The sequence below is a fragment of the Eriocheir sinensis genome, chromosome 14 (genome assembly GCF_024679095.1).
Source record: "Eriocheir sinensis breed Jianghai 21 chromosome 14, ASM2467909v1, whole genome shotgun sequence".
In the NCBI taxonomy this organism is placed as follows: Eukaryota; Metazoa; Arthropoda; class Malacostraca; order Decapoda; family Varunidae; genus Eriocheir; species Eriocheir sinensis.
In genome coordinates this window covers 14,626,074-14,650,252 of record NC_066522.1, presented here as the reverse complement: position 1 = coordinate 14,650,252, position 24,179 = coordinate 14,626,074, and the positions used below count along the sequence as shown (strand labels likewise).

The following is a 24,179-nucleotide window of genomic DNA, read 5'->3' as shown; positions in this document are numbered from 1 at the left end:
AAACGATTACCATATATGAATGCAGTTATTTGGGTGATGAAAGCAATTTTTGGGTCGGAAGTCGGCAAACATAAGAGGCAGAGTACGACAATCTGGCAACGTTGGTGTGTGTGTGTGGGGGGGGGGGGTGAGGTACAGCTATAGATTACTCCTGATGACCACTCAAGAAGCAACAACAACAACAAAAGCGGGAAATTCAAACACCTTAACTATAACAGCCATATAGATAAACATATGTGACGTGATATCTAAGTCCCCGTGCCAAGGTTTCTCCGCCTATATAACAAGTGTCTTTCTTTACCCGGGCAGCACCTGATTCCACCTCCCGCCTGCATATAAGACTTACAAACGATTCATTCTCCATTCTTCACATTGCATTCTTGTCACACTGGAATATACAACACACAACAGAGCTAAGAATGAAGCGCTCAGAAAGGGGTCACTGGTGTCTATTAAACTAAGTGTTCTGAAGGGCTAGGTATAACTGCAATAGATTAAACTTGGCTGATGCTGCTTTGCCGGAGATGAGAGCTCGATTCTTTACTCTCTCCCTCATGAATACTTCGATTAAGCTAATGGGAGGGGAGGAGGGGCTCAACAAAGGCAGGAGATAAATGCCTGAGGTATACATGATAGGGGATGGAAAGGAAGGGAGAGGGAGAGGGAAAGGGAAGGGAAAGGAAGGGAAGGGAAGGGTAATGAAGGAATGGAAATGGAGATAGAAGGGGATGGGAAGGGAAGGGAAAGGTAATGAGGGAATGGAAATGGAGATAGAAGGGGATGGGAAGGGAAGGGAAGAGAAGGGAGGGATAGGAAACACAAAAGGAAGGGGAGGGAATGGGAGGGGAGGGGAGGGAAGGGAAGGGAAAGAAAAGTTATACAAAAGGATAGGAAATGGAAAGGGAAAGGAAGGGAAGGGAAGGGAAGGGATGGGGAGAGAAGGGGAAGGGAAGGAAAGGAAGGGAATGGATGGGGAGAGAAGGGGAAGGAAAGGAAAGGAAGGGAAGGGAAGGGAAGGGAGGGGAAGGGAAGGGAAGGGGAGGGGAGGGGAGGGAAGGGAAAGGAAGGAAAGGGAAGGGAAGGAAAGGGAAGGGAAGGAAAAACAAAAAGAAAAATGACACAGGAAAAGAAAGTGTACAATAACTCATCACGTGACAAGTTAAAGGAGAGTGTGATGGCGACAGACAGAGAAAGAGAAACACCATAATAACAACAACAACAATAATAATAATAATAATAATAATAATAATAATAATAATAATAATAATAATAATAATAACAATAATAATAATAATAATGCTGTTGGGAGGTGACAAAGAAAGACGAGGCGTTACGTGTGTGTGTGTGTGTGTGTGTGTGTGTGTGTGTGTGTGTGTGTGTGTGTGTGTGTGTGTGTGTGTGTGTGTGTGTGCCGGTAAACATGATGACTGTAACGATGACGGTAACGATGACGATAGATACTCCTAACGATGACACAGACGCAGCAAGAAACGCAGCATATAAATCAATCACGAAAATGACAACTGCTGTGACGCTTGTAATAACGATGATGACGCAAGAGCGATACGCGATACGGCACAAACACCAATGACAACACAGAAGAAGGCGCAAGAAACACAGCACATAAGTCAATCACACATCATCAAATGGCTCCGAAGATGACAAGTGATGTGCCGTGACGGGTGTAAGGGCGGCGGTGAGGGAGGTGGTGGCAGCGGCAGCGAAGCACGGAGCTCTGACAGCGGCGTGTAACGAAGTGCTATCGAGTGAAGGATGGATGGATGGATGGCTCTCTCAATGCAATGCCTCATGATGGTAGCGAGATAGACAGACAAGGTGACGGATACGCATTAAGAGATGTATTTATAGAGGGAGAACCACATAGGGAAGGGAGGGAAGGGAGGTGAACTGTGAAGGGTTGGGAAAGGAAGGGAAAGGGATGGATAGGAATTATATGGTAGGATAGTGTTAGAATGGTCAGGGAAGGAAAGAAAAGGAGAGGAAAGGGACGGGAAGGAAAAAGATGGGAAGGAATAGATATGGAAAGGGAGGAGAGAAAGGAAAAGACGGGGAGAGGAGAGGGAAAGGAAAGGGAAAGAGAAGGAAAGGAAACGAGAGGAAAGGCAAGGGAAGGGGAAGAAAGAAAATGAAAAGAGAGGAAAGGAAAGGGAATGGAACGAAATTAAATGAAGAGAAAGGGACAGGAAGGAGAGAAAAAGGAAAATATGAGAAGAGAAGGAAAGGGAATGGAAGGAAAGATCAGAGATGTAAAGGGAAGTGAAGCTTTGGAAAGGGAAGGATAAAAATGGAAGGGAAGGGAAGGAAAGAGAGGGGAAGAGATAAAAAGAAAAGGAATGGCAAAGGAAGGGAAGGGAAGGAACGGAAGGAAAGGAAAGAAGGCAGGGGAAGGAAATGGAGGGAAACATGGAAAAAAGATAAGAAAAGGAAGAAAAGGAAAAGAAATGGAACGGAAAGGAAGGAGACACAGGAAGGAACGGAAGGAAAGGAGAGAAGAAATAAGAAGGGAGGGAAACTAGAAGAAGAAAAAAACAAGACAAAAAAATAATGGCGAAGGAGAGAGAAGGGAAGGGAAGGGAAGGGAAAGTCAAGCAAAGGCAAGGCAAGGGAAGGAAAGGGAAAGTCAAGGGAAGGAAGGCAAAGGAAAGGAAGGGAAAGTCAAGCGAAGGCAAGGCAAGGGAAGGGAAGGGAAAGTCAAGCGAAGGCAAGGCAAGGGAAGGGAAGGGAAAGTCAAGGGAAGGCAAGGGAAGGGAAGGGAAGGGAAAGTCAAGCGAAAGCAAGGGAAGGAAGGCAAGGGAAGGAAACAGACGGGAAGTTAAGGAAAGTTTATTGACAAGTGCTCATAGTGACTCGGTTTGCGTCACGGCCAGCGCGCGGGACTAATGGACTATTAATGGTAAAGCGGATATGCTGCTGCCCGGCTCGGTTGACGACACGGCCCATAATGCACAACACGTAAACAAATATACCATGGGCCATATTCTTAAACGTATCGTCGCCCAAGCCCACACATTTGACAAGGCTTCCGTGGGAGTTAGGGGCATTACCAGGGGTAGTTTTATGACCCTGGTGGTAGTTTGACTCTTCTTATATACCACGAAACAATAGAAACACTCATTAGAGCCCGATTAATCTCCTTTTGAGCCTTTGAAAATAGTTGATGTGAAAGGCGGACGCGTCTACTACTACTACTTCTACTACTACTACTACTACTACCACTACTACTACTACTACTACTACTACTACTACTACAGCATACCAAACACATGTGGCAACTGTTTCACATTATACTACACAACAAGTAACACACGACCAAAGACAAAGAAAACAGGAAAGAAAAAAAAAGGAGACAATATATTATGTGTGTGTGTGTGTGGAGAGAGAGAGAGAGAGAGAGAGAGAGAGAGAGAGAGAGAGAGAGAGAGAGAGAGAGTGTAAAAGAAAAAAAAAAAAGGAATTATTATGAAGCGTGAAGAGGGCATGGGATGGGACCGGGGAGAGAGGGAGGATCAAGGGGAGGAAGTTGAAACAAGACGGAAGAGGAGGAGGAAGTGGAGGAGGAGGAGGAGGAGGAGGAGTGAAATTTGGGGAGCCAGCCAGCGGAGGGGCCTGACTTAAATGTGTTCTTTCCCACCATATGTGTGTGTGTGTGTGTGTGTGTGTGACTAGGGCTGACGCTTGTATGCTCGAACATTGTTGTATGCCAGGTATTGAGAGAGTCGGTAGCGGGTGCCCATCGCTCCTGGTATACCTCGCTCCCCTTCGCTCCCTCCACCTTCCACGCCTCCGCCTTCGCCTTCGCCTCCCCCTGACGCCCCTCGTGACTCTTTCCTATATAGTGTCGAGTGTTCCCTGTGACCGAGTGTTAGGCAAAGGACTGAAAGGGAGACGAAGGAAAATAGGATAATGTAAATACGACGGAACGGAAAATGCAACGCCAGACCAAGTGGTGTGAATTGCCGATGTGAAAAAATATAAGTGAGGAAAAGAAGGTATGGAGTTACAAAAATAAAAAGAATAATGTGATCAAGCTTAATGCAAAGGACTGAAAGGCACATGAAGGAAAATAGAAGGGTATAGAGGCACAGAGGAGCGTTATATCAATGTAGTGTAAATTGTGGATGCGAAGTTAGAAAGAGGAAAAAAATATCGAGTTACAAAAATAAATAAAAAAATGTTGACAAGTTTTATGCAAAGGACTGAAAGGCACACGAAGGAAAATAGAAGGGTATAGAGGTACAGAGGAACGTTATATCAATGTAGTGTAAATTGTGGATGCGAAATTAGAAATAAAGGAAAAATATATCGAGTTACAAAAATATAATAAAAAATGTTACCAAATTTTATGCAAAGGACTGAAAGGCACACGAGGGAAAACAGAAGTGTAATTGTGGATGAGAAGTTCAAAAAAAAAAAAAGAGGAATAAAAATATCGTTACAAAAATAAATAAATAAAAGTTTCCAAATTTTATGCAAAGGACTGAAAGGAAGACGAAGGAAAACAGAAAGACATAGATACCTACAGAAGAACGGAAAATGCAACTCTATAGCTCAAGTGGTGTAAACTGTGGATGCGAAATAAATATAATGGCGATAAAAAAAAAAATATGGAGTTACAAGAATATAAAATCGGGGCCAACAAGGGTTATTGGGCAAAGGAAGGGAGTCTAAGGACCAGAGGAAGACACAGACAGAAATACCTTAATACCTCCATGGACATAAACGTTTGGGGTGACGGAAAACACACCGCTGGACGAAACGTTGTGATAAGTGCGGATAGGAATGAAGAGAAATGAGATAAACAGTGCGGTTTAATGGAAGTCGCCACCGTAGATCAAGGGTTGGGGGCATAGGCTATCTCCGTCACGTGAACTAAGAAGAGAAGAGAAGAGAAGAGAAGAGAAGAGAAGAGAAGAGAAGAGAAGAGAAGGGAAGAGAAAAGATGAGAAGTGAGGAAAGAAGAGAAGAGAAGAGAAGAGAAAAGTGAAGAAAAGAAGAAAAGAGAAAAGCTGAGAGAAAATATAGAGGAGGACAGAAGAGAAAAATTAAACCGGTGGAGTAAAAGAAAGAAAAAAAACTATGGTGATGGACTAAACGAAAGGGAAAAAAAGAGAAAAAAAGACTAAAAGGAGACGGAAAATAGATAGAAAAGACAGAAAATAAAAATAGAAAATAGAAGATAGAGGTTAGAAAATACAAATACAGAAAGTAAAGTGCATCGGTGACAGAAACACATAAACAAATACGAGGAAAACTCCAAAAAAAAACATTAGTAGTCCCAGAAAGTAAATAATAAAGATTGATATTCGTAAAAAAAAAATAAGTGAAATAGTAGGCCTCGCCCTGTCACGATGCAAAGGAAGAAGTGCCTGAGCATTGGTATCAGTTCAGTGGTGATAAGGAAGAGGAAAATGTAATAAGAGACTATATAAGAGATCATGTGGAAACTTATTTGCCCGGTGGAAAGGACATGCCAGCGCGTCATTGCCAGCGCGTGACGACATTGAGAGGAATGACAGTCGCAGGTCTGACTTAAGGGATGGTAAATGTCTTGCGAGGAAAAAGTTCAGTGTAAGAAAAAATTACATGATCCTACTACGTGTTTAGTGAACCCATGTTACTGAAACTGTCTAGTCGTGTCCGTGTGGTGAAGTGAATGTTATAAAGAAAGATATTTTTTTAACGACCTGATTGCGAGAAAGCAAGAAAAAAGAATATTTTTATTAAATATTACATTATTATAAGAGGCTAAAATAATTATCATGATTGTCCTTCATTCTCATTGTATGTGTTCATAAAAATAAACATCAGCGGTCGTGCAATCACTCATAACCGTAGCTATTCTCGAAACAGAATATGAAAAATGTATTTTTGTTAATAATTCAGTACATCGGAAAAAAATCATAAATCTAGAAGCATTTACGTAATGTTTCAACATTAGAAAATAAAAGTTTCAATTTAATAATAAATTACTTAAATCTGTGTTGGACTGAGTACCAAAACATTCTGTACATTCTCAAGTAACGTTAATGTGCAATCTTACGCAAGCGTGACACTGAAAAGCGCTCCGACATAATTGGAAGGTAACAGCATCATTATGCAGCCTTAACATCATGTATAAATGCTCTACAATTCCATTTTTGGTAATGTTCATTTAAAAATATCCCTTTATGGGGCACTGTCGCCAGGCAGCGACCTGAGTCTGTCACCGAGTCTTCCGCGGGCCGCGGTGTGTCATTATGCCTAACGAGCACCAAAATTCGACGGGGTTTACGGTGGCAGAAGTTTAGACATGAAAGTGTTGGTTTAGTTTTGGCACAATAGTTTTCCACCACCGGCCCTCGAACAGTGTTTGGCGGTGTTCCCCGAGTGTGTTCATCACCATGTCGTTATAAATAGTGCCTCGCCCTCACATGGGTGGCGGACGTTGCCTTGCAAAAATATCACAGTCGCTTCTCACAAAATAAACACTACATATATATATATATATATATATATATATATATATATATATATATATATATATATATATATACACACACACACACACACACGTGTGTGCGTGTGTGTGTGTGTGCTTGATTTAGGGGGGAAAAAGGCCGCCTGGAGTCTCCTTGGTGGAGGCAGAGCCCCTTATATTAGTTGTTTCTCGCAGAGTTTCCTCGCAGGCACAGCTGTGGATTCGAGGAGCTGCACCGTGTGTCAAAGCCTTGGCGGCCCCTCAACACCTGTGCTCCCTGTCGCCCCCCGCCCCGCGTCACCCACCACGTGGCGGCGAGCCTTCACAGCACCGCCAGCGCGTGACTGCACGGCGCGGTGAGGGGCCACGCTCGAGTGTGATCAGTGATGGCACCTTGGCGCGCACTAACTCTCGCGACTGAAATATATGGCGAGGGAGGGTGCGGGCAGGGAGCGGAGGAGTCAGGGGTGAGGATAACAGATCCAATACCAGTTTGGGAATGACACAGTGAACGCAGCACGGGACTAGTATATACAGGATTGCGTATTAATTTCTCGCCGATGCCTTTCCGAGTCCAGCCATCGTCTTGAGTGGTCGAGAATCTCACGCACATGCCACATCTCGACCCTCACTTCGGTTGCGATTTCGGCCAAACAGAAAACGTATAGTGAGAGCCAAGTAAACAAGCAAGTAAAACCACTAGTTCCCTACATGATACGAAAATTTAAAATGGAAATGGAAAACAATATGTAAAATTTATTCATCATATCCAGAGTGAGGGTAGAGCGCTAAAACACACGTCCATCAACTTTCCTCACCATCATCTCCAAAGACTTTTAACAAATTGAAGACATTTGGTGTAATAATCAATATACTAAATTTCATGCAGGATTTCGAGGATGTGTGTACAGGGTTAAAGCTTAGCCTACAACTACTTATACAGCCATCAAATGAGTGTACTATTTTGTACGAGTGTTACTGTTTACTATGTACTTAACGTATGTATTTAATGTCAATGCAATAAATTTTTCTCCTGAATAAAGTTAATGGTGGAGAATCATTGCCATGAAGGACACAACCACTACTCTAAATTTAGACTCTTACAGATGGTGTCCAGATGACTGGCCTCACAGTAACCCCACACCAACACCAGTGACTGAAAATGACATCTTTTAAGGAACTGTACACAAAATTCCGCGGCCTGCTGCAGGAGTCATGGCTGACCAACGACGTGGCAGCGCACTTCGGCCCCACGGCGACGCTGGACAGCATGTTCAGGTACTTGTGGTCACGGCCAGAGGCGCAGCAGGAGCTCGTGCCTCCCCCTGGCAACAACCGCATCAGCAGGAAAGGAGCGTCAGAGGCAGAAAAGTTCCGTAATGAGGGGAACCGCCTCTACCGAGAGAAAAAACTGGACCAGGCGCTTCTGGCGTATAATTACAGCATCCTGGCGGCCCCTCATCCAGGTCTTGAAGGAGAAGCAAAGGAGCCCCAGCACGAGGGTCTCCCCCTTGCTTTTGCCAATCGGTCAGCTGTGCTTTACGAAATGACCCGATACAAAGAGGCCCTAGCAGATGCTGAGAGGGCCCTCTCCCTTGGCTACCCTCCCTCCAAGAGACACCGACTCCACGAACGAAGAGCCAAGTGTCTCCAGGCAATGGGTAAAATGGAAGAAGCTAAGGCAGTCCTCGAAGATACGCTCAGTGCCCTTGCAACGATGTCCCTGGACGATAAGGAAGCCACAACCGTCAGGAAGAACATAACTAATTTGAAAACCAAGTGCGACAGCAAACAGTCCGTGGCACCCTCCTCCTCCTCCTCCACTCTGCGGTACCAATACATCTTCTACACAGGTCCAAAGCGTCCTCCGTCAGTGTCACATCCTCGGCCAGACCTCCCCTGCCTCAGCGACGCCATCAGTATCCAGTATACACCTATCCGCGGGCGACACCTGGTGGCAGCGAGGGACATCGAGCCAGGTAAAACGGACATCTACTCTACCCTCCTTCACTATGCTGGATGACTCAATAAGCTGAACCAGGTGTCACAAGTCATAAATGTAAACAGTCTTTGGTTTCCTAAATCTTTGAAGGCTTGATAATAGTATTCCACATTTCCCCTTCATTGTACAAATTACAGTCTATATTCCACTAGTATAACGGGTAATCTCTTTTGACTCCCTGGATTGTAGCCGCGTATCATATGTGCCTACAAGCACCCTACGCATTATTAGAGATTGAAGTCAAGTGACCTGGAGTAATGCACTATTAAACTTTAACTTTAAATGTTGTGAGTAGATATTGAAGGTTGCTGTTCTGTTCTGTTCTGCACCAAATTTTTCTCTGCCAACATTGTAGCATAAGAATAGAATAAACTCCAGGCTTCATTGTTCCAGTGCAACATAACTGACTCATTTAAAAATAATTATCCTCTGACTTAATTTTCACATGACAAAAATGCAGTCTTGTTAGCCTTTATTCCATTTGATCTATTGTAGTTTCACTTAGCTTTGATGACAGACTACCTAGTCTGAACTGAAGAGTTAAAGTGATTTCAATATCTATGTAAATCTGTATGTTCCAGGTGAGGTGTTGGTGCAGGAGGACGCCCTCACTGCCACTGTCAGACTGGACTCCACACTACGCTCCCACTGCTCCACCTGCCTGAGGCGCTGCCCTGCCCCACTCCCCTGTCCCACCTGTTCCCTGGTGGGTCTTCAATCACACATTTTTTCTTAATCATCACCACTCCAGCCATTACTAGTCCTTTGTAGGAAAAAGGCCTGTCCCAATGTTTTCCATCCTGCTCTGGCAAATACTATAATTTCATCTTCACCGATTTGTCCTCTGTCTGCCCTGACTTCTACTGTTTCTGGATTGCCATTCTGTTTCTCTCATTGTCCATCTGTTATCAGTTCTGCACTTGATATGATCTCCCCAAGTTCATTTCTTATTCTTAAAAGTCATTGAAACATCTTCAACCTCCTAATGTTCTCTACATTACATGAACTTCAAGGCAGTGGCAACAACCTGTTGATGACCACTGTACCACCAAAGGAGCAATTTAAGTACTTTTTTCAGATGGTGTTCTGCAGTGAGGACTGCCAGAGGAATGGCGTGCAGGGCTTCCATGGCGCAGAGTGTGCAGCGCTGGCCACACTCGTGTCATTGCAGCTGGACCCTGCTGCTGCCCTCGCCCTGCGAGTGTTGTCATCCACCACCCTGCCTGCCATCAGTACAAAGGTGTCTACAATACTGAAGGAAGGGAGTGGCTCCAGGCCTTTGCTGAACACAGAGAGGGACTACCAAACTCTGTACCACCTCGAGGGACATGCCACTGCACGCACAGAAAGCCAACTTCAAGAAACAGCAGCTGTTGCTTGTGTCTTAACACGAATATTGTTTGAAAGTTGTCCCTCTTTCTCAAAAGATGATGTTGGTCAGTCCATTGATATAACAGAAAATGACATCATGTTGGTGGGCGGCCAGCTGATGCGCCTCATTCTGGGACTGGAGTGCAACATTCACCTCACCAAGGAGGCAGAGGTTGGTGCCAGTGGTTTGGATAAAGGCCGGGGCCGAGAGGTGGGCTGGTCCGTGTATGCTGCTCTTAGCCTTATAAACCACTCCTGTGTCCCGAACACTCTCTCCTCCTCCCATGGCAAAGTAAAGTTTCTCTACAGCATCAACGTAATACCTAAAGGAGCAGAAATCACAGACAGCTATGGAGAGAGGTACGTCAGTCACACACGGACAGAGCGGCGAACCACGCTTCAGCAGCATTACTACTTCTGCTGTGGCTGTGCAGCATGTCAGGCTGACTGGCCCCTGTACAAAGACCTCCCAGAAAAGCCAAGTTTGCGGTGCCCATCTTGCTTTCAGGCGCTGTCTGGGCTCACATGCCTTATGTGTGACTTAACGTGCACGTCAAAGGCCAAGACAACCACTGGCATCCAGCTTTATGACGCCTCGGATGTCCAAACACAGCTCAACAAGGCCTGGCGGGACTTTGTGAAGGCATCGATACAAATCCAGAAAGGGTATGTCTCTCCTGATCTGGTGGAGGCTGTTGTGGCGCTGCTGAAGGTCCTGGACAGGTACACGGTGTACCCCAGCCAGGCGTACATCAATGTCCAGGAGGCACTCATGGCCTGCTTCGACCTCATGGGCTCTGCCCGCTTCCTCCCTCAAACAGTGAATAAAAAATGAATGATATACTTCAAAAGACTCAGGCTTGTAGAGACCATTCCCAGAAGGAGAGATACACAAAATAATATCCTGTAATAACCATGACCAAGTCCTGGTCAAGCAAAATTCTAACATCAGAAAACAGACTAAACAATGCTGTCCTAATTTACATTTTGCTTTAGTCATGAACAAATAACACATATCCAAACCTTGTACCTGGGCAGACGCAATTATAATGACTCGTTATGCCCAGTCAATGTGATAAATGCCTTATATGTAATCAATATGTTTGATATACTTTATGTTCATCTGAATGTAGAGCTAGAAACAATAAATAAATAAAATGATTCATCTCTTTGTCTCTATATATTGGAAAACGTTAATGCATCAGCATAATAATAATAATAATAATAATAATAATAATAATAATAATAATAATAATAATAATAATAATTTTAATGATCAGTCTGCACTGAGTGAGCCTGCCACCTATGACACTTGCAAGGCAAACCCCACAGGACCCTTGCATCTCAAGAGGGGAAGGGCCCCTTTGACCTTTCTTTTTCAGTGTGGCCAGAATGGTACAAAAGTGGGGCCCATGCATAGGACCAGGTGTTAACCTTCGGAGGGCTTTGTGGGGGGGTACTTAAACATCCTGACCCTCTCATTGGATCACCGACTGTCTTACCTATTGAATGAACTCAGAAGGCTAAAGTTGGTTATAGTGAGACTGAGATGAGGATGCCTGGTAGTGGCAAGAGCAGCAATGGAGAGTACACTGACTTCTGGTTTGGCATGAGCAATGGTACTCATCTTAATGGTGTAGCTATGGGAATCTCCAGCCAATTACAGTTGGGAGCAACTCTGCTACTTCTTTTACCTTTCACTTTCCACATCAATCTGATCTACTACATGCACATTCTTATTCTTGTACTACAAATATCATGGGAATTATCTTATATCTCTAGCCATCACTTCTCTTCAGTGATCAGAAAAGCATAAAGATAATATATTATTGGGGGAAGGTGACCACTCTACAGGCCTATCCAAAATATGATTTATTATGGCCACAATAACACTGCCCATTAACTAGACTTTCCCCAATTAACCAAACTTACTGGAGACATGAAGCGCTTAGGCAATATCCACAACTAATATGCCATTCATATCAGCCAGGATCTACAATCATCACACTACCAGTTACCTCATGAGGGCTTCCATCATCCCACTGAATCTTGGAGTTATTCCATGGTTGCCAAGTGGTCTTAGAAATAAACCTGGTGGATGAGTAAAGGAGGGTATCAAGAAACTAAATTGTCTAATACATATGCAATGAAATGTCCAAGACAGTGATGAGACACAGTGAGCTCGGCATTAGTTGCCACACACTGAACATTTCCAAGCCATCCATCTTCCTAGCACACTAATCTGGCAGAGGACTATGTAAAAAATCATTATTGCAGAGGTGATGGAAGACAGCAAATAGTATGGTTTAGTAAAGCTAAAACCACCACTACAGAGGAAGGCATTAAATCTGTAAAACAAAGACATAAGAAAATCACAGTTTTTACTGAAAAAACTGTACAATGTGTACAACTTGCTAAACTTCAATTAGCACTCCGTTATTGTCAATATATTTACATTAACACTATCAAACAGTATAGTACAATATGGCATATCATTACTTTCCCTTCCCTACACTTATCACATGGTCATTCTTTGTTACACTTAACATTCTTCTTTGTCAGATGGATAACCGTCACTATCACTGGTAACCTCCATTTCCACACAGGTAGGGTGGGGAGCCAAAAAAGGCTAGTTAACCATTCTGACAAGTCTTCTAGGCAAAAATATTTGAAGGGCCATCCTCAACCTCGCTTTTCTCTATCTCTTCTAATCATTGTATGACAAATGCAACGAAATACAAAGTAGTATCTTTAGTCCCTATATCTGAAGGATAAGCAAGTAATAGTATAGTAACGATATGGACACCTCTATTAGCTTTGCCATGTATGTAATCAAAGACGTACTGATGCACACTGAATAAAACCACAGTGCATGGACATGAGACAAACATTACACAGCAGATTCCAAGTTTTGTTTAATATCATGTGTCTCTAATTTAATACTCTCCAATATAGACTAGATCTGTGAGCACTATAATGTACTATGTATTAGCATTAGTGCATCATTATCAGGATGAACAAACTTTGTCAACTCAGAATGGTCATATGGTAACCTTCACTCCCCATCCCACCTCAGCCAGAGACACAGTTGATGCTGGTGCTGCTCAAGATGATGATGATGTGGATGATTAGGATGATGATGTTGATGATGAAGAAGCTGTCAGTGGCAGTACTGGTCAATGAAATATTAAGCTCTGATAAAGGTTGCAGCTTTATGTCTTATGGCATTGTACCAAATGAAACTGATCCTCTTTGTTTGCTGAATTCCCAGCTTACCAACAAATTCATAGGTGTTTCTGCAGAGCCACATGAGCATTAAACTCAATAAACTCTACTACACTTCCATAAACCAAACAAATTACAATGTCACCAGAACACTAGTATTATGTACACAAAAAAAGAAACCAGACAAGAAGGATTTTGAGATATTTTAAATTAATGTAAAATCTGATTAAAAATGCCTATGATGTTGATTTATGGAATCCCTTGTGTTACAGAAGAGGTCAAGCACAATTAACTTGCAACTGAACATGAAGAGTAACAAAAATACCCTCAGAAACTAATCTTCGAGAATCAAACCTGGAGGGCTGAAGTGTGTGGATTGCACAAAGCCTCCCTATCTATGTCTAAGGAGAATATCTTGGCCACAAAACAGGAGTCTATCGCCTCATCCAACTGTAGTGTTCCTGGCTTAGAGGGAACCTTCCATGCGAGAAGCTAGTGGTCTTGCCCTGGAGAAAGAAAAGAGTATGCCTTTACATTCTTGGCCCTAAGTTTTAGTTACATCCTAACAATAAATTTTCGGTCAATTTTAAAATAGTTTGTATAACACATGAATTTCCTGATAATGAAAAGAATTAAAAATAACTAACATGCCTACCATATAAACATATGTTATCTTTACAACAAATTTCATTAGTATTATTTATCAAAACAAATATACAACTAAAATCAGGTTTTTAGTGAGACAAATATGCAGGCAAGAGGCTCCACTTCCCTCCACCTGATTGGTTGAACAAAACTTTCAAACCTTTAAAATTATTAAGATTATTATTCAATGAGCAATATATTGCAAAAAATAAGGCATCATAATTTAGTGATCTGACAATTCTAAGCCTAAACATTATGATAATACAGTATATCAAAAATCAAAGACTGCCAATCAGATGGAGGGGAACAGAGTCTCTTGAGTGCAACTTCACCTCATTAAATAAATACTATAATTATGATGTAAGCTCCTATTCATTATTTTATAATTATTTTAGAAAATTAGTAAACAGTCGCTGCATGCATTTTTTTTCACGAACCATTAACAGACTCCAGTTAAAAATTAATTCATTATGAATTAAGAGAGAACTCAACTGTTAGAATGAATTGACTTTCATCTGATGTGAGGATCATAATTTCACTTTTAAATTTACATCATATGTAGAGAGCAAATGTCTACACACATGAATCAAAACAAGTGGTTATTATAAAGGGGAATATTTCCTTTCTTACTTACACTCATATGCAATGACATATTATTTTCAAACAGAAAAGGGACAGCTTTTATTACAATTTGTACTATATTGCTGAGCCATTCACAACTATGAAGAAATTACAAATCAAATCTCGTTTCAAGCTATCAAAATTAATCATTGAATACTTACAAAAGGCCATTCCAAGATTCCTAATAGGAGTGTTAATACTGCAATGAAAAATATGTGAGTGTTAGTAAACTACAATATTGTCAGTTGTTTAATAGGGGTATGAGTCTCTTTTACTCATCCATTCAATGTTTTTTTATATGTTTCCTTCTTTTATGTGGTGGAACCAAGGAGAGGGCGGCTACTGCCGGTACTTTGTTTTATGGCTATCCTGTATTATTTATTTTGCATATTACATCTTATCATTGTTACATATGAACTTTAAAGATGGAGCCTGTAGTTTCTCAGCAGTTCAATAAAATCATGTGTCCCTCTGGGACTGTGCACTGTGCTAGCCCTGCCAGCTGCCAGAGACACCTTGATTGTTTCAATGAATATAAGTGAAATGTGTAAATGCAAATGGAATGAATGAGAAATGGAAGAGGAAAACTTACAGTATTGTTTGAGAAACAAACAATAGAGATATTGGGTGTTCTATGAAGGGTTTTGGCAAATGGAACAATAGGTGCATGTATAATATCTTTTGGGGTGTGACAGCCATTCGGAGATTAGACTGATACACTGGCATAATGAGGGACTGTCTGTGGGGTTAGGTAGGTACTATGGCCTCAGATCATTCATTCTTAATGATGTATATATGTGATCACTGGCATTTTGGAAAAGACATCAATGCACCAAACTCATAAGTTTATGCCCATCTTCATCATGGTTCTGGTGCGGGTTACTTCAAGTAGCAGTTTTATGGATGTAAGCCTAACCAAGCAGTGACTTCTTATTTTCATTATAAGCAACAAACAAGTGTGAATGATAAGGATGCAACATACCATCATATAGAAATAAACTAATCAATCACTCGACAATTATTAAAACAAGGATATCTAATTTGCTGTTAAACCTTTGATCTATCATTAATTCTAAACGATGGTTATCTTTATTGCACAATGCACCAACTCAGCCACAAACTGCATAATTCTAATACAAATTTATTAGAAAATTAGCATGCTAAGCAATAGCTTGGATCACATTTGACTGAAAATGGGAAATACCATACCAGGAATATGGGCACACAAAAGTTTAGTAAGCAAATAATACTTAGTCCTGGAACTATAAGACTCGATAGTGATTGGGCCTTACCTGAATCTGAGCACTGTTCTACCAATCTGCTCCCCTTTAGCAACATGTGCAAATGCCACCTCAGCATCTTGGGCAGAGTAAGCCTTGTCTACCACCGCCTGGAGCTGTCCTGCGTTCACCAAAGGCACAACCTTCTCCAGGACCTGTCCCTTCACCTCAAGGGTCCCCCACCGACCACCACTCAGCCAAGGTGCCTAAAGCATAAGGTATTAGTGATACTCAAAACCTAGATTTAAAGTATTTGTACCCTCCATATAAAACATGAATTGTATGTAGAGGTAGTGTTCCAATCACAGGTGCAAACTAACAAGATGTATTTTCCTTTGTTAACTGGAATTACAACTTTTTACAAGCAAGCAGGAAAATTATTAGGAAAGAATAAACATCACAACAGTTTGATTTAAAGAGTACTTCTGCAACAAATTATGAAATCTTAAATGTGGGTGTAGCTACAGAAAGTGTAGCGAGTGTTACCTTGATGAACCAGTATCTTGCCCTCATGTACAGAGAATAAAGTCCCCCCATCATATATCCATAGGAATCGGAGGCCAACAAAGAGGAGGCCGTGGTAACAACTATACCATCAGGAAGACAATACTTGAGGCAGGGTTCGTGCAGCACCTGACCCACCGTGTTAAGAATGACATCATACCTGAAATTGTTCGGTCATGTAAAATTCACAACAAAAATATTGCCACCTCATACCAGTTATAACTCCAAAATCACTGGCACTTTATGATGACTGGAAACCCATAATACTTCAATCACATTACTATCACTATAGTACATCAAGGTCAAAGAACCTTCAAAATATAATAAGCCAAATAGAATAAGCACAAACTTTTCTCTCAACAATAGTTCCTTGTCGAAGTTGGAGTTGTCGTAAGTAATGACGTCCTCCGCCCCTAACATGTGTGCCAGCTGTGCTGCCCTTGAGGACACCGTGGTGGTGACGCTGCCCCCCCAAGCACGCACCAGCTGCACCGCCACAACTCCCACGCCTGACACTCCAGCATGGACAAGCACTCTGTGAAATTAATGTTCTTGATTTCAGCCTTCTGTGGATATTTTGCATTACACAGGTCAGTATCAAAGAGATTAGTCATACTCATGAACAGTGCAGCTTCAGTAAAAACTATTATGTGCACAGTTTTTAATCAGTGCATATTCCATCATGACATATGGCCCAGAGACTTGGAAAGAAAGTTGAGAAGAGCCCAAAGAGGGATGGAGAAATCAGTGCTGGGTATCACTATAATAAACAAGAAAACAAGTCATATAGAGAGGAGAACAAACATAAGAAAATTACATAATACACAAAGGCAAATAAAATAACAAAATACCAATGGTCAGGACACATCTGTAGGAGAGAGGACAACAGATGGACACAAGGAGTAACATACGTACTCAGAAATAACTGCTATAAAAACATTGAAGAGGAAGCTGGTCAGCAGGTGGTGTATGATATTAAAAAGTTTATGGAATGTTTATAATCAAAATTGGAAGATAGAAGCACAGAACCCATGAATGGAAATGCTTAGGAGAGGCCTATGTCCTGCAGTGTAATGATACAGGCCAATATTTCTCCCAGTTGACTCAGAAAACTAATCATTTACCTTTTGCCGGCAGTAGAGTCAGGACCAAGGCCTGCTTGTGTAACGAGAGCATCCCAAGCCGTCATAATGCTGTAGGGCAGGGCAGCGGCTCCCTCAAAGGTCAGCTGTGAAGGCTTAGGGGCTACAAGCTCCTCTGACACTACAACATACTCGCTCAGAGTCCCAGGGTGATAAAATGGTACGGCAAGCCACACCTAAAACAAATTATAGAAAAATGCCAAATAAAGAAATACACAATGGAGTATTGAATATTAAATAGACAAATCTTGCATATAAGCCACAAACTAACCTCCTCTCCTGGCTCCACCCGGGAGACATCCCTTCCCACCGCCACCACCACACCAGAACAGTCTCTTCCCAGCACAGCAGGAAATTCACCATCTGTATTCTGGAAATATTAAAATTACATCATAAAAATGTACTATAGCCATTTTTAGCACAACAAATTAAAGGAATAAAATAATTTGTTCCCTGTCTCTTGTATGTCATATAGTACACTACAAACTTTGCAACACGTAAACATTGAACAACAGATGTTTGAACTGATGACAATAAATACTATTAGAAGGAACAGGAAAGTATACACATTGCTACTCTACTCATTCCAACTTTGCATGATGGATACAAAAGGAAGATTACATTTTCAGAAAGTTATGTATTAAAGAGGCAAATATACATACCGGATTATACTTATTGAGCTGTCGCCTCAGGACCCGCCCATACCCCTGAGCCACTCGGATGTCAAGGTAATCAATGCCCGCAGCCTTGACCTGCACCAACACCTGGTGAGGGTCCACTATCCGGGGTGCCACAATGTCCTCCACCACTCCTATGGCCTGACACATAATTATAAGTGCTGTGAAATATTTCTTATGAAAACTTATATTCTTCATTTAGTCCTCCATAAAATCTAACATTTTACTCTAATGGCATGTACAGTCACAGCTACAGTTTATATTTGCATTGCAAAACCTTCCTTCTAATATCTTATAATAAAATGAAGCATAAGATAATTATGTCTAACATGTATACTCACATTTGTTCACCTGATATTATATCTTGTCAGTAATTATATAGTTCCATAAAAAATTGTAAGTGAATTATTAAATATGTTGTGACAAGGTATAAAGTACTGTTGCATAACATGCAGGAAGATAAAAAAGTAGTGTGTGAAACTGTGAATGTAACATACCTAAATGAAAGTGCTGCTATGAACACTTTCATGAGGCATTCCATAACTAGGGTTAGTGTACAGACCTAAACAAGGAACAATAATTCATAAACAAGCCACTCTACAATGTATGCATGAGATCAAAACCAAGGCAATCTACATGATGACTATGTTGGAAACAATTACATAAGAACAAAAGAATATTGTAAAGCTTAGATGCAATAACCTATTAATAATTCAATAAAAATAAAAGAAATTAATAAAATAATGACATTTCCAGATTCAAATACTGAGTTCATAATACATACACCTATAGTAGTAATATTATATAGCTTCAGAAGTTGACACTTGGCAAAAAGGAAGACTGACTCATCTTAAGAAAAATAATAAATAAGTAAATAAACTTCAAACTAATCTTTGTAGCAATGTCACACTAGAAATGTATACACCTGTTAACATATACACATCTAATGCACTTCCCTCCACACTTAAGTTCTAAATAATTTATAACCATGAATTACATGGAAAGCATAAGTGTAAGCATGGAGGTAATGGAGAGACTGACTGCCACAAGGGAGGTACAGGTGCAAGCACAGAGATAAAGAAGGAAAGGATTGAGGAAGAGTAGAGTTCTACCAAACATAAATTATGTCTTTGAAACATGAGCACAGTATGAGTCACAAATGACAAAGGTACGTGTAGTAGCAATGAGTATATTGAGGAAAACATGTGAACTAACCAGCTGGGATAGTGTGAGGAATGAGAAGGGTATGTACTGAATTGGTTTGGAAATGCTATTGAAATAAGTACTTAGCATATGGTGATTTTGTAAAGGGGATGCCTAAATCTTATAGGATGACAGGATGTGGCAGGAAGATCACAAGTAAACTGGACTGATAGGATTGAAACACACATGAAGGAGAGATATGACAACAAGAGTGTGAATGTTGCAAAAATATAGCGTCTGAACAGGGAGAATTTGAAACACTTCTGCCATGGCCATCCCCTTCAGGCAAGTCCACAGTGGTAGCAGGGCAACAGAGCTAAAAACAAATAAAACATACTACTGACGAGCAACTAAACTGACTCCGCTAAAGTGTACAGGGAAGGTAGTTTATTACAGGCCATCCACACTGCTTTGATTATCAATGTACCTCGATGCCTCTGTAGGAGTTGATGACCACAGCCCTCATGCGCTGCGGGGCCACCAAGCTGCTGCGGAGCCTCATCCCCAACAGTATACCAAAAATACCCCCCAAACAGAAACATGCTCCTCCAAAGTATATGTGTGTACGCGTTACTAGAAAAATGAAGAACACTTGTGTTACCATTGCCTGAAATGAATACTTTTAAAGATAATCATAAGAAAAGTGAATTCCTTCATTTCACCAGTCTTGTTACATAAATACCTCTTTACAAACTATATACTGTAATACTACAGGAATATGAAGATATAGGCTACATATATCAAACAAAAAATCTTAAAATGTGCCTAAGAATCATGGGAATGAAATGAGTCCTAACATAAAGAGTAATACAAAAACAGTTCATTTAAACAACAAAAATACAGAATATATCTCCATTACAGAAGTTCAAATTTACTGTGATATTAGAAAAGAATTGAATACATACCTTCAGTTATAAAAACTATGAAGACTCTATCATATATCTTGGATGGACTAACAGCACTGAGCGCCTCCTTGAGTTGTGCTAACCAACTCCGAATCCGTTCAGCCACCTCCTCGCTGAACCTTTGATTCTTGACGGCATCAAGTGAGCTCTGGAGGGCAGTTCGCGCTCCATCTTTGAGGGTTGAAAGCCTGCTGGTTAACTGGCTTCCTGCAGAATGTAATGCCAACTGGAAATGGAGTTTATATTTATCATTTAATCTTGCAATAGAGACTGAAGATGTTAAATAAAAAAGTATACTCCATTCCCACTTTTCTACACCAAAACAACCAAAACAAGACGCATAGCACTCGGAGAGTGCACATCTCCGCCAAAAATCGTCCTGAAAATTGGTATGGGCATCAACTGTGATCCTATGCATCATATGGAAGCATTTGTTTCGAAATTTGATGAAATTCTATTTTTTGTTTAAACTTTGACCTTGGCCGAACTTTTCGAGGTCAAGGTCAAAGGTCAAGGTCAAGGCCATGCAAGGTGTGTCTTTCCATGAGATAAAATATGAACCAAGTCTGAAGTCTCTACAATGACGAGAAACAAAGTTATGGCCAATCAGACGTTTTGTGCAACCTTGACCTTTGACATCAAAAATTTAATGGGTTCTATTCTGGATGGACACGAAGCTTCCCTGAAAAATTGGTTGAGATATCCACAAAATTGTGCACAGGAGACAATTAACGAACAAACAAACAAATAAACAAACTGACCGGACCGAAAATATAACCTCCTTCCAACTTCGTTGGCGGAGGTAATAAACAAATAAACATACTGACTGAACCGAAAATATAACCTCCTCCCAACTTCGTTGGCAGAGGTAATAAATAAATAAACATACTGACCGGACCGAAAATATAACCTCCCAACTTCATTGGCAGAGGTAATAAAGGTATATGAACCTTTAGTGTCAGCATGGTATCACAAGACAACATTGGTCTGCAAAAATTACTTTGTGACATACTGCCAATATTAGCCCATCTCTTTTCCAGGAATTAAATCTTATTATTTCTGAAAGCTCAACTTCACAAATTGCATCAATTATAAGGATTCCTAGTATCAATCTCTCCAGACCTCATTGGGCACTTCTCAATTTCATTTCCAGACTTGGTCAATATCATGTCTGTGATCCATATATCATTTTGAGAAGAACGCACCGATTGAAAAACCTTCACTTTAAGCACAATGGTGGTGACCCTCTCAATATGTTCCCATGTTTTCAAAAAGCACTTCAGCCCAGCAACACAAAGCCATTTTCCATAAACATTTGTTTTCTCTATTACCTGATTTATTGTCTGGTTATGATCCATGGCTGAGTACCCACTTCAAAAACCAGCGTGTTCCCTGGGTTGGTTAGAATCTAACGTGTCTGAAATTCTGGTTGTGATAAATATGGTGCATTACCATTCTGAGAAATAATATTAATAAAACAAGGAGTATAAGTGACACTTACAAATGTACCTAACCTTCAACTATATTTCATCCTTTATATGAAATGATTTTAACACACAAAAATTACCCGTGCAGAATCTGCCCTTTCTTGTGCTAGGAATAAGAGGTGATCCATCACTCGTTCGTGCAGCGTCCACTACACCATCGTCCCTAAAACAGAGAAAACATAAACCTTACATATTCTACCAGAGGAAGCATTAACAAATATCATACTTTTTGCCATTAGACAACCGACAGAAATTTGTGATCTGTGATATGATGAGGAAATTCAAATTATCCATAGAAGTACATGTACATAGGGGTTTTAAATGTTCGGTGACAACTGCAAAGGGATTGTTTTCATTATCCTTATTGACCAGTTATTTGGTAAACCTACAGAATCACACACACTTCTACCAGTACCCTCCCACTCTGCATTTTCTTAGACTAGCAGAACCAAAGGCAAAAAAAATAACAGTTAGTAGTAATTGGTAACCAATCACCACCAAAGATAGCAACTAGTTGCCGCTGAAATTGTGACCAATTGCTGTAAAATAATAACCTATTCCCACATAAATTATTATTCAGTTGTCAGATGATAGTAAATTGCAACAGTAATAGTTATCTGATATCATGATTAGAAAGTTAAAATATATGAGGGAAAAACAGGGTCAACCAACAGGGTGAGTTGGATGTAAATTCTAAAGTAATACTGAAAACAATAGCATTCACCACAGGAGTGCGACGGATGTAATTCTGAAATACCACCATTCAACTCAACACACAAAACAGAATTTACAAAAGCCAAACATGGTCAACACACATTCCGGGTTGTTGAAGTGAGGGTAGCCTACTAATTTTGAGATAGGTACTGACTGTGTGTTTCTGGGCAAAATATGATTTTTTTTTTTCTTTATTATGATGACAATTTTATTTTCCAGAAATCACTAAATGATTGACTATTCAATGCCTGAAGTGCACCCGCTGCTGCCCTGCTCCCACCTGTTATCACCGGCCAGCGTAGTGGACCCAACCTCGCCGCCATCCCATCTTATCTCATGCTGCAACTTTCCGTCAGCCTGCACTGCATGCCGAATAAATTCAAACTACCCTAACATAACATAAATTACCAAACAGGGGGGGCTTTGCCCCCCTCAACACCCCTAACAAGAGGGTTTTGCCCCCCTCAACAACCCCTTCTATTTTCCGGAAATCATTCATTACTGCACTGTATCCAGGGACCCAAAAAGAATCCATAATGTAAGTATTAAATTTGCAAGAGGTGGCTACCCCTATTTCAACATTAGCCCATGTTCCTTTCACCGTTTACTGTTTACTGTTGATGAAGTTTCAGGACTCGCTCCGCTGCCAGTGCAGCGCTCAAGACAAGCTCAGTAACAATCAATGTTCAATGACACAATAAACTGTAGATGTGGTAGCAACACAACACAACACGGGCATGATATAACGTACACCACACCTTGCATTTTAACCTTTGGAGACTCTGGATAATTGAATGAAGAGAGTAATGACCCAAAAATGCACCTGTATCTAACCCGGTAATTGCCCAATCTTATCTGCCCGGCACACCGTCACCTGCTGAGCTGCACGTAAACATAAACAAAACATCATCGGCCCCTCCAACACAGCACACAGGCATGTACTATGATTATAACCTTTAAAATACACGTAAAATCCCCCTTGTGGAGACTCTAGGCCATCGGGTGGGGTGAATAACACGAGAAATAATAAAGTTTGCAGTGTTACCTGTGCCCGGCGGGAAGGACAGGGCGGCACGGGTAGCAGACGATGCGCTGCGGGCACTCCGTCTCCCTGGGCACTCCTTTTCTTTTTTTTCGCTTTGTATCGCCTCGTAGGTCCTCCTCCTCTTCTTTATTCTCTCTTCTGCTTATTCACACGCTTAGCTTTTCAATGGCGTACCTTGCAATATTTACCTTTCTATCTCCCCTCTCCACAGAATCTCTAACGGTCTTACCTGTTATAAGGGGAACGTTATAGACTTATAGTGTTAACACATGATTCTAACAGCATGCCATTAATAAAAATCCCAGCTTTCAGAAAAAAAATCACCGATACTGAACTTCCCCAACGAAAAAAAAAAAAAAAAAAACTTTGATCAGACTCAAATTTACTTCAGGACATAATTTTCCTATGCTAAACATGTGACTTTGCCTTTATCACATCATTTCTACGATCAAAACAAAGCAGACGGTATACAATGAAATTCATGATATATGAAGTACGTCATTATTTCCATATCTCCGGAACCGTTGGAAAGCCGCTCCTCGATCATCTTCATTCCTTTTCTTTTTTCTACTAATACTAATACTACACACACACACACACACACACACACACACACACACACACACAGAGAGAGAGAGAGAGAGAGAGAGAGAGAGAGAGAGAGAGAGTTAAATAGTTACATAGTTAATTAAATAGTTAGACTGTTAGGGGATCATCCTTTTTTTCAGTATTTTGTGTTTCTATCATTTTTTTCAGTATTTTGTGTTTCTATCATTTTTTGCTGTTATATGATGATTTTGGTGTTCTGTTTCTATATTGGACTTTCTCATGTTTTGTTTTGTTTTATATTATTCTTTTTCTGGTGTCTCATTTAAATCTT

The 24,179-nt window shown here is 40.9% G+C and overlaps 2 protein-coding genes across 14 annotated transcripts; one reads left to right on the top strand and one right to left on the bottom strand.

Moving 5' to 3' along the window:
• Positions 1 to 3,648: 3,648 nt before the first annotated feature.
• LOC126998543 (SET and MYND domain-containing protein 4-like) lies at positions 3,649 to 11,012 on the top strand. Of its 7 annotated transcripts, none has more exons than XM_050860322.1 (4): positions 3,649 to 3,725; positions 7,585 to 8,457; positions 9,062 to 9,186; positions 9,559 to 11,012. In XM_050860322.1, exons 2-4 carry the CDS (start codon positions 7,641 to 7,643, stop codon positions 10,684 to 10,686), a joined length of 2,070 nt encoding a protein of 689 aa, XP_050716279.1. In that variant the 5' UTR covers positions 3,649 to 3,725; positions 7,585 to 7,640; the 3' UTR covers positions 10,687 to 11,012. The 7 variants fall into 7 exon arrangements, with proteins under 7 accessions (XP_050716279.1, XP_050716276.1, XP_050716277.1 ...); XM_050860319.1 differs by having other exon boundaries at positions 3,666 to 4,010; XM_050860320.1 differs by having other exon boundaries at positions 3,680 to 3,763.
• Positions 11,013 to 12,218: 1,206 nt separating this feature from the next.
• LOC126998545 (reticulon-4-interacting protein 1 homolog, mitochondrial-like) lies at positions 12,219 to 23,489 on the bottom strand. Of its 7 annotated transcripts, XM_050860332.1 has the most exons (13): positions 23,300 to 23,315; positions 21,621 to 21,703; positions 21,385 to 21,445; positions 20,054 to 20,279; positions 19,576 to 19,721; positions 17,931 to 18,086; positions 17,540 to 17,638; positions 17,251 to 17,444; positions 16,476 to 16,661; positions 16,109 to 16,286; positions 15,635 to 15,828; positions 14,504 to 14,541; positions 12,219 to 13,582 (listed from the first exon to the last, which is right to left on the bottom strand). In XM_050860332.1, the coding sequence occupies exons 3-13, from the start codon at positions 21,409 to 21,411 to the stop codon at positions 13,569 to 13,571; spliced, it is 1,458 nt and encodes a 485-aa protein (XP_050716289.1). In that variant the 5' UTR covers positions 21,412 to 21,445; positions 21,621 to 21,703; positions 23,300 to 23,315; the 3' UTR covers positions 12,219 to 13,568. The 7 variants fall into 7 exon arrangements, with proteins under 7 accessions (XP_050716289.1, XP_050716283.1, XP_050716285.1 ...); XM_050860326.1 differs by lacking the exon at positions 21,385 to 21,445 and having other exon boundaries at positions 23,300 to 23,488; XM_050860328.1 differs by lacking the exons at positions 21,385 to 21,445; positions 23,300 to 23,315 and adding an exon at positions 23,078 to 23,151.
• Positions 23,490 to 24,179: the final 690 nt, after the last annotated feature.